This window comes from Aethalodelphis obliquidens, unplaced genomic scaffold, assembly GCF_003676395.1.
Source record: "Aethalodelphis obliquidens isolate GAN/ISIS:26980383/991018 unplaced genomic scaffold, ASM367639v1 scaffold2, whole genome shotgun sequence".
NCBI classification, from domain to species: Eukaryota; Metazoa; Chordata; class Mammalia; order Artiodactyla; family Delphinidae; genus Aethalodelphis; species Aethalodelphis obliquidens.
The window spans coordinates 33022774-33033525 of NW_020837946.1; the positions used below are offsets into that span (position 1 = coordinate 33022774).

Consider the following 10752-nt stretch of genomic DNA (forward strand, 5'->3'; position numbering starts at 1 on the left):
GGCTTTTAGATTAACATGGTAGCAGTGGAGGTGGTAAGTAGTCAGACTAGATATATTTTGAAGGTAGAGTCAAGAATTTTTTCTATCAGACTGGATGTGAGTGTGTAAAAAAAAAAATGAAGAGACAGGATATATTCAATTTTGGGCCTCAACAACTAGAATGACAGAACTGCCATTTGCTGAGTTGGGTAAGACTACAGGAGGAACAGGCCTACAGAAGAAGCTCAGGAGTTCAGTTTTGGATACGCTAAGTTTGAGATGACTATCAGACATCTAAGTAGAGATGCAGAATACTCACTCAGCTGGCTACACGCAACTTTATTTCAAGGAAAGAAGTTTAGGATGGAAATAAATTTGAAACTTTTCAGCCTCTAGATGTTATTTTTAAAGCCATGAAACTGGATGAGATCACCAAAGGAGTAAGTGTAGACAGAGAAAAGGACCAAGGACTGAGTCCTGGGACAACAAACCATTTAGAGGTGAGGGACATAAGGAAGAACTATCAAAGGAGATAGAGAGGCAGAAGGAAAACCAAGAGTGTGGTATCTTAGAACACAAATGAAGCAAGTGTTTCAAGGAGGAAAAAAAAATGATCAAACTGAGTCATGCTGCTGATAGATCAAGATGAGAATACAGAAATAAACCAAAACACAAGAAGGACATATGCACAAAATATTCAATATGGTACTCTTTATCAAGAGAAGAAAACCAAGACAAGCTAAACATCTCCTAACAGGAATCAAGTAAATACTAACAAATACACTCAATGGAATATTACACAGTTACTGTTTGTGACATATTATTCCATGTTTAAAAGTTTGAAATGTAGAGACTTCCCTGGTGGTCCAATGGTTAAGACTCCATACTCCCAATGCAGGGGGCACGGATTCGATCCCTGGTTGGGGAACTAAGACCCCACATGCCACATGGCATGGTCCAAAAAACAGTCTGAAATATAATTAATAAATTATACAATCACACCAACACAAAAATATACACAACTTTATTTAAAAGTTAAAAGTAAATACACCAAAATAAAATACAGTGTTGGAGTTATGGGATTAACAGTATTTTCTCTTTACTTTTCAAAGAAAAACAAAAATACAAAAACAAAGCTTTCCCTAAAAGGTTGGCCTAGAGTGTCTATTACAATTATATAGCTTGGTTCATAGACTATTCTTGCCTACAAAGGCAAAGACTGAAGAAAGATCAATAATGTTGGGAAAAGTCAACTATTTCCTCATTTAAATGAAAGAACTAGGGGTTTGGATTACTGGATACATACACATATATATGCAAATGACACACTGTGTCCTTTGTTCAGTCATGTTTTGCTCTAAATCACGCTATTTTGCACTTAAATTGCTGGGACAGAATGAAAGTATATTATTAAGTATATTTTTGACACTGAAATTTTAAAGGGAAAACTGTCTTGAAAGATAAACGAGAAGACCTTCTGGCGTTAACAAATTGAAATTTCTCATTGCCATCTGCATCTAGCCTTCCAGATACAGATGAGGAATTGCCAGAAAGAGATAATGTGTGCATACGATCCTTCTATTCCCCCAAACATCCAGCTCCATCTAAAACTATTATGGCCAATACCTCTGGCACAATACTTTATCATGTTCCATAATTCTTCCATCAAGTCCACAGTCAACACTTTTTTTTTTCACAGTCAACACTTTTAAGGTGAGAATGATTACACTAATTTTGTATTATAGCTTGATAATATGTGTAATGAAGTTTAAGTGTTACTTAATATGCTCAAGGCAAGGTTGATGGACAGTGTTGGACACTGGGACTCTAGGTATGTATGTAAACTTTTACATTAGCTCTTCTGGTAATAATTCCCCTAACATCTTATTGCTATGTAACTTGACATATCATACAGACTCTTAAAGGCACGCCATAGTAGAAAACTTGTACCTTACATCTACCAGTTCCTTACAAAGAATTTCTTTAAAGAGAATCTATTTGAGGGGACTTCCCTGGTGGCGCAGTGGTTAAGATCCGCCTGCCAATGCAGAGGACATGGGTTTGAACCCTGGTCCAGGAAGATCCCACATGCCGTGGAGCAACTAAGCCCGTGCACCACAACTACTGAGCCTGTGCTCTAGAACCTGCGAGCCACAACTACTGAGCCCACGTGCCACAACTACTGAAGCCCATGCATCTAGAGCCTGTGCTTCGCAACAAAGAGAAGCCACCGCAATGAGAAGCCCGCACACTGCAACGAAGAGTAGCCCCCCCCCCCGCTCGCCGCAGCTAGAGAGAAAACCCACACGCAGCAACAAAGACCCAACGCAGCCAAAAATAAATAAATAAATTTATTTTTTAAAAAAAGAATGAAATAACACCACTTGCAGCAACTTGGATAGACCTAGAGGTTATCATACTAACTGAAGTAAGTCAGAAAGAGAAAGACAAATATATGATAACACTTACATGTGGAATATGAAATAGGATGCAAATGAACTTTGTTACAAAACAGAAACAGACTCATAGAAAACTTATGGTTACCAAGAGGAAAGGCAGTGGGGGAGGGATAAATTAGGAGTTTGGGATTAGCAGACACAAATTACTATATATAAAATAGATAAACAACAAGGTCCTACTGTATAGCACAGGAACTATATTCAATATTCTGTAATAAACCATAATGGAAAAGAATATGAAAAAGAATGCATATATGTATAACTGAATCACTTTGCTGTACAACAAAAACTAACACAACATTGTAAATTAACTATACTTCAGTTAAAAAAAAAGTGATATGGCCAGTTATAAAATTAACTGATTTATACTGACTTCACTCTGTACCTTTTATAGTTAGAATTTACCCACCAGAGACCAATATTCAACTTCTTCTCCTTCACTGTTAAAGAAAGTTGGCCTTTAATGAAGGAAAGCTAGAATAAACATCTCTCCCCACATTTCACACACACACTAATACCAATACCACCACTACAGCAACCGACATGTCACGATAGCTTTTGTAGACAATGTGTGTGTTCCTGAAGAGATGTATGTAAAACTGAAATCCAGTCAAGTGAATTATTTCAAATGCAGGAAGAATCAACTGACATTGACTAGGTAGAATCAGCTGACATGGGTGACAACTGAGCCATGGACACATGTGAGCCAGCCAAGGAGAAAAAACGTTTATGACATGATGCAGGACGCTGAATTCCTTCAGTGTCCTGGAGAAGCTTCCAGGTAGGGATCCCAATGAGACCATTCGAAATACCATGGGCTCCCTGGCCTCCCAGGCCAAGAAGGATGCCAAGAAGGACAAGAAGGATGAACACAAGAACTAAGACTGGAGGGAAAAGAGTAGCTAAGTCTGCTCATTGGGCAGCACATGGTGGGGCAGGATATAGGATTAGATATGTTATCTGTAACCACTACAACCTAAATAAAAAGCTTGGCAACCTTTTTTTTTCAAAAAAAAATTTTTTTAAACAGAAGCTGACCTTTAAATTAAGTATTACATTATATTGTATCCTTTTATTAAAATTAAGAATTCATGGGACTTCCCTGGTGGTCCAGTGGGTAAGACTCCCTGCTCCCAATGCAGGGGGCCCAGGTTCGATGCCTGGTCTGGGAACTAGATCCCGCATGCCACAATGAAGATCTCACGTGCTGCAACTAAGACCCAGCGCAGCCTAAATAAATAAATAAATATTAAAAAAAAAAAAAAAGAACAAGTTCAGCTTCATGCCCCTGTTCCAGACCATAAAAAAAAAAGAAAAAAAAAGAAATCATTTATAAACCAAACAAGCACATATTTTTTATAAATTCTAATTTTTGCATACTAACTGTTCTTAGAATTAAGGAATCCAAGAACTAAATAGAGTAAGTGGGAAAGAGGGACTCAAAAGATATAGAGGATTATCCACGACCCCATAGAGAGATGTGATATCAGTCTTCCAGTATTATTTTCCCGTTCAGCTGTACCATTTGCACATGTCTAGTTATATCACTGCATCTATGTAACCCAAATTCACACAAGCCCTCTCTAGCCACCTTGCACTTAATGAAACTGCTCTAGCCACTCCAATACTAGGCAAAGTCTTACACATTTAGAACCATGACATTTGCGCGACCAGTGCTGTACCAAGATCCTGTCAAGGGTCCTTGCTTCTTTTCAAAGGCTAATCTGGTGAAGACACTAACTCTCTCATGTTCCCAATTAGAGTGAGAAGTTGCTGTCATCATTAATGTGATAGGTAAGGGAACAGACTGTAATTCTAGCTCCACAATTTACTGACTGTGTGGTGACTTATCTAAACTCTCTATACTTCACTCACTCTATAAAAGGAGCATAACTGAACCTGGAGTAAAGAACTGTCATGAGAATCAAATGAGAAAATACATGTAAAGCTATTAGGACAGTTGCTGGCGCAGAGCAAGCACTCAATAAATACTATTATTATTATTGTTACAGCTCTGAAATCCAATTTCACAAATTTTGGCATCTGGTGCTATGTAACAGTAAAGAAAAAGATGGCTAAAATCACTTTTAAACAGTTATTACTTTAATCCATCCCTTTTAAGGGCCATTATTCTAATATTTTATTTACCAAATAGATATCAAGTTTATTTTTAAGTCAATTGTTCTTTCTCTTATTTTATCAGTTCTGATCACAAAATGATAAGCCTGTCAACAATAAATGAGAATCTATGTTCTAAAAAGGTCAAGAATAACAAAGAACACTAACAAGTCTAACTCTGAGATTTCTCCTCTTAGAATGACTGCTTGAACTTAACGCCTTTTACTCTCTTCATATTTTACAGGGACCACATGGCTTACTACTAGAGAACTTAGATAGCTAACAGAATATAAAGAACTCCAGAGAAAAATCATTCACTTTTACCCCAAAATGAATTGTGATGATTAAGAATATTAAAATATAAGTGTCAAAATACATTCAATTCAGAAGTTCAAATTATGTTAACACAACTATCACAAACATAATAGACATTAATCAACAATATCTAAAGCACAAAAGAAAGTTCAAAAACTGTTTCAGTATCTTCCCAATGCAGACTTTTTAAATGGAAATAAACACTGTCCGTGTCTAACATTGCAATGAAAAATTTACTGAAAGTGAATATTACACTTATGAAGAAAAAATAACTGGAAAGGTGTTATGTTGCCCTTTATTCATTTTTCGATGTATAATCTATTTGGCCATCCTAAACCAAATTTAAGAATTATATGTATGATTCACTCCCCAAAATTTCTAAAAGCAAATCACCAAAAGACTGCTTGAAAAGCAACTGCAAATGAAACGAGGTTTTTCCTAAGGTGTCTGAGAACTAAAATCAAAATATTCTAAGCAAAGGATGACTACTATTTCCCTTTAAGCTTCAGTAAAATGTCAAAAGAACTTTCAGGACTCAAATCTCCTAGAAGTCTGATGTGAGGTCAAAGTTGTCTCAATGACAGGAAAGTCAATAGATGCCGGATGACTAAGTGAAAAGCTACCAAAAATACTTCTAAGCCCAGCAGTAATTCCAAAAGCATATAAAATACGACTGTCCAGATTGAAAAGATGAAAATATTATTACTAACATACTTCGGAACAAAATAATACTAACGATAATAACAATTAACAATATTGTACAGCATACTAAGCATCTCACAGTTCTGCCTTCCTCAACATTTATTTATTCAATTCATTCGGGAACATTTTGGAATAATGAAAGTAATATGGATTCTCAAAGAGTGATCTACATCTAAAAATAAGGTTCAAGTATACGTTCTACAGTTGATGTTCTTTTTACTGTAAGCCAAATCCGCTTCTTTATATTAGAAAAAAAATCTACAGGTCTGTTTCCAAAGATCTCATAATAGACAGTGTTCACTGGTGATTAAAATGTTATTTTTAATCCTTGCATTACCTCACAGCTAAAAATGTTAAGATACCACACCCAATGTGTCTTTCCACCCCCCCCCCCCCCCCGGCGCCGGTGGGATGAAGTGGTGGGGAATACGAGGTGCGGGGATTCGAAACTACACGTCAACGTGAAAGGTTAGTTCCCTGGAAGGACTGGGAAAGGCGCGCAGGTACCGGGCGATCGGCGGCCGCGTTGCGACAGGCGAGCGCAGGCCTCGGCCTCTGCAGGCTCCCTCCCCCGCCAACCACAGGAGAAGTGGCCCGGACGCGCCACCCGGGGCTACTCACCGGCCGCAGCGCTGACCAGCAGGACGGTCCACAGCAGCGAGGGCACCCGCCGGGGCCGCCGCAGCGACGAAGTCATCCCTGGGCCAGCCAAGAAGCAGGAGAGCAGAGAAAAGAAATACGGAAAGTGAACGAGGGCGGAGAAACGCGGCCGGGAGGCTAGTCCTCGCTCTCGTCGGTCTTATCCGGCCCGTATTACAATGCAGTTTGAAAGGACAAATGGCAGATGAGAGGACCGAGCTGCAGAGCTTTCATTCCGCTGCCGAAATTTCCTTCATTTCGCTCCCTTGCAGCTGCGGGTGTTCATTCGCCCAGGACAGGGTGCCTCGGCCCCCCAAAGTGAAGGCATGTTTGTGGGGAGAAGCAGGGAGACAAGAAGAAAGCCCCGCAGTTATTTCCCTCGTAGTTTCACGATATCAAAAAAATATCCAGGTCTGGGAGAAAACATATCCAGGGTGCCGAGGGGTGGGGAGCGGGGATTCGAGGGGCGCCGAGGATCAGCACAAGTTCCCGACTGCCGGGAAGGGCGAAACCGGGCGGGGGGCGGCGGCGCCCGGCGGCCCGAGGCGCATCGCCTGTGCTCCGGCAGGGCAAGATTCCTTTTAAGTTTCGCTTCGGTGCTTCCCTTACTCCGATTTCGAGCAAAGCAAATCCTCTTCCTCAACTGGATCGAAAAAGGTGCTGGCCTCCATGGACAAACCCACGGCCTTCACGCCTTCACGGAACAATCCTACGAGGGTCCGGCAGGTCCCGGCGGGAGGGCTGAGGGGCGGTGGGAAGCGGGGGAGGGGAGGGGTCCTCAGGCTGGGCCCCGAGCTCCCCGAGACAGCGGGCGGAGGGGAGGTGCCGGGAGGCTGCCCTTTCTAGCCCTCCCGGGTGCGCTCCTCTCTCTCTTTTTTATTGCTGCCGCTCCATCTTGCCTGAGGTAAATTCCACTGTGAAAGCCTTGTCTTCTCCCGTCAAAGGCTCCTCTGAGCGAATCACAACCCCCCCCTCCCGAGGAAGCCGCCGCCGCCGCCGCCGCCGCCGCCTCCTAGCTTTCCCGCAGCTCTAGGCTCCGGGCGGAGCTCGGGCGTCGCGGGCCGAGGGTGGGGGGCGGCGGGAGGGCGGATGTAGGTGGCTGGGGAGGGGGTGGGCAGCAAGGCGGCAGACACCCCGCGCCCCTCCGGGAAGCACTTCCAGCGGCTCCGGGCAGACCAGACACAAAGGGGGGAGTCGCCGCAGCTGCCAGTCTGCGGCGCTCCCGGTCACCGGAGTCGCCCCGCCTCCGCCGCCGCCCCCGCCTCCTCCTCAGTCTCCGGCTCTTCCCGGCCCAGTCTGTCTCGGGCCCGTGGTGCAGCGCGGGCGTCGGCCGCAGCGGCGGCGGCGGCGGCGGCGGCGGCTGCAGCGGCGCGACGAAGCCGCACTGCGCCTGCGCGCTCTCGGCCCCGCCCGGCCCCGCCCCTCACTCCAGGGCTAACTGAGGCGGACTCCGCGGCCCTAGCGCAGCCGCTGAGGGCAGAGCACGGCGGGGCCGGCAGCCCGCAATGGACAGCACTGGCCTTTCTTCTTCACACTCACACACACCTACCAGACGTCCACGCTTGGGATTTGCGTGCTTAAGAGAGGGCGGCCGCATGTATTGTCCAGCCTTTGGCAAACTCTTCCGAGCTCGGTGATTTAGCCTCTGACTCCTCTGGGACTCGAGTAAAGCCTCGAAGGACAGAACAACCCCCTTTGTTTCTTGGGGCCCGCGCCTGCCTGTCCGTAGCCCAAAGAATTGGGAAGGACCCACCTTTCGCAGAACCGGAGACCTTGGCCTCCTTGGGCTACCCTCACTGACTCAAACAAAAGCCGGAATTTGGAAAGACCACCCCCCTATATTGATATTTTTGCTCTAATCGGTGTCCTGCTTCCCTCAAGCACCCATTACCGTAACCCTCCTTAGCTAAAGGAGTACTGAACATTGGAAAGGATGCAAAGCCAGAAAGAACTCATTCTTTTACAATTGTATTCTCTGTCCCGCTGTCTGTGCATATCTGTCTATGCAGCGCTGTTTCCACTTCGAGGGTGGGCCTTTATTCACAAAGGCTGGGGGCCTTAGGGGCTTTTTAGGGCATTTGAAAGGAAATTTGCGGTGAGGAGTCGCCGCGTCAAGGTAAAGAGTGGGGTTGGGTCTACGCATCCGAGGAAAAGAGCAGGTCTTGCTGGTACAGAAGCTTCCTTTGAATCTGGAGAGGATCTGTTTAGTAGGGGTTTTTTTGAATTGCAAAACCCCAAGCAACCACGATTGGGGAAGGGAATCCTTCCCACCTCCCCCACCCCCGCCCTGAAGCTCTTACACACTCCTGAGGGATCTGGTCGACTTGGGTGGGATTTTGCCGGGGGAAGAGGGAGAAGGTGACGTGCTTGGCGCCATGATCATCGGAAGTCTGGGTTTAATTCTTAGCTGCGAGGTGGAAAATCTGCGTGGGAGGGCGATCTTAGAGGTGAAGTCTAGCCTTCCCTTCTCCTTCTAAGCAGAAGGGTTATTCTGAAGACTGGTTTCGCTGGACTTTCATTGTGGCTAAGGGCAGTTCAAAGATACCTTCAAATATACAGTCCTGAAGTCATACTCTTTGCTTGCTTATTCAAGTCCCCTTTTATCTCTTTATCTGAACTTGATGTAAATAAATCTTCACATTCCTTACACTAGTTGCTGTTATCATACTAAATATCTTATAGGGGTTGTGGTAATACCAGCTCAGAATTCTCAGACTCTTTTTAGTGTAAATATTTTTATACTGTTTACCCTTCAGGCAGAGAGAAGTTTTTCTTTGTAGTAAAATCCCTTAAAAAGAAAAAAAAAAAAAGCATATACTTTGATTCACTAGCTTTATTACTATATATATGTATATATATATTTTAATTTAATTTAATTTAATTTTTTTGCCCAAAAGGCCCAAAATAAGGAACTGGTATTGTTTTACCATTTGACTTTCAAGAAATAAGAGCTAGCACTCAGAGCAATAGGATTTAAGTATGTTAGAGGTGTAGAAAGTTTATTAATTGGTAGTATACTGTTTTTCTTTCTCAAATTGGGATTAAGTACTTGATTACTCATTTTTTATTTGCATAAAAATTTTCCTAAGAAGTACCCTTAGACATATAAATGTATAAGTTATATAGAAAAGAAGAAAGGGTCCTAGGAAATTCATATGAAAAAAATTATGCCACCAACTTAGTATGAATAATTAGTAGACAACTAGATATACAACCCTCTTCCCTCTTCTGTTGTTCCTTGTGTCAACTTAGAAAAATGCACAACGTGAGAGTTGCCAGTTAAGTTTTATTTGGGGCAAAATGAGAACTGCAGCCCGGGAGATAGCATCCCAGATAGCTCTGAGAAACTGCTCCAAAGAGGCAGGGAGAAAGGTCAGTATATATGTGATTTTGGTGAAGGGGGCATACATGTAATCAAGCCCATATTTTTTTTTTAAGCCCATATTTTTTTTACAGAAGGTTTCTGCTATTCACAAGGAGCAGTCGTCACCATGAAGGATTTTAGTGTTTTTCTAGATATGACTAGATATAAGAATTGGGCTCATAAAATCGTCTCCTGAAAATAACAATCTGAAGACCCATTCTGCCAGTTTTTCCCAGAGCACAGAGAACCTCATTTCTGCTCTCCACCCTGAACTCCTTTCAGGGGGTGTTGAAAATCAGCAGCTGCAGAAGCACCTGATTTAATCCTTGTAGAGGTAGATGGCAAGTGCCAATGGCGAGTGCCAGTTTTTAGTTGACACTTGTAATAGCTCATCTGGGACATGGCTGTTCACTCACTATGAGAAAGAACATCAGAGAAAAACTAGAACTTGGCAATCAATCTGTCCAATAAGACAAGACAGACAATAAAAGTGAAACTCTGGTGAGAACAAAGGATTGGCAGGGCAGGCAAGTTTGTTACCTGTACTAGTTAGGATAAACTGGGTTGTAACAAACTTCTCAGCAGCTTATTGCAACAAAGGTTTAGTTCTCACGTTGTATGTTTGATACAAGTCATTAGGAAGCCCATCACAAATGGGGTTCACTGGAAAACAGACCCTGAAACAGATTTGCATCTAGGAGGTTTTGGGGTAGTGCTCTCAAGAACAATCTCTGGAGACTGTGGGTCACAAGATTGAGCAGAGGGAGAAGTTGAACTGCAGCACAGTTACAAAATTGAGGCTTCAGCCAGTTCTGCAGGGAGCTCTGGCATTAGGATGGCCATTCAACATTGTCTTAAATTGAGTTAGGGGCTAGGTCTTTATACCCTTACGTCAACCCATCATTGGAAGTGGGCTGCATCCAGGGAAGGGAGGTGCTCCTTGGGTGAGAGGGCTCTCTTTAGCCAAGAGCAACCCCTCCAGAAAGGGACCCAGTTGAGAGCTGTCAGCCACCAATATTTCCAGCAGTTGGGAGATGTGGTGTTTCAGTCCTAAAGAGTGGATCTTGGAACTCAGTACAACATCCACTACATGGACTCTGCTCATTGTAGTCACTGAAGTCCCCAGACTGTTGGAGGCTTCACTGAGATACATGCTTTCAAGATTGCCACCATAGG

General features: G+C 43.3%; 1 protein-coding gene across 1 annotated transcript in view; it reads right to left on the bottom strand.

The window, feature by feature from the left end:
* The window catches only part of BMPR2 (bone morphogenetic protein receptor type 2), a 201376-nt gene extending 193849 nt beyond the window's left edge, over positions 1-7527 (bottom strand). The window contains exon 1 of the mRNA XM_027123800.1: positions 6195-7527. Coding sequence (XP_026979601.1) covers positions 6195-6270 — 76 coding nt within the window. The 5' untranslated portion in view covers positions 6271-7527. The remainder of the gene's footprint in view (positions 1-6194) is intronic.
* Positions 7528-10752: the final 3225 nt, after the last annotated feature.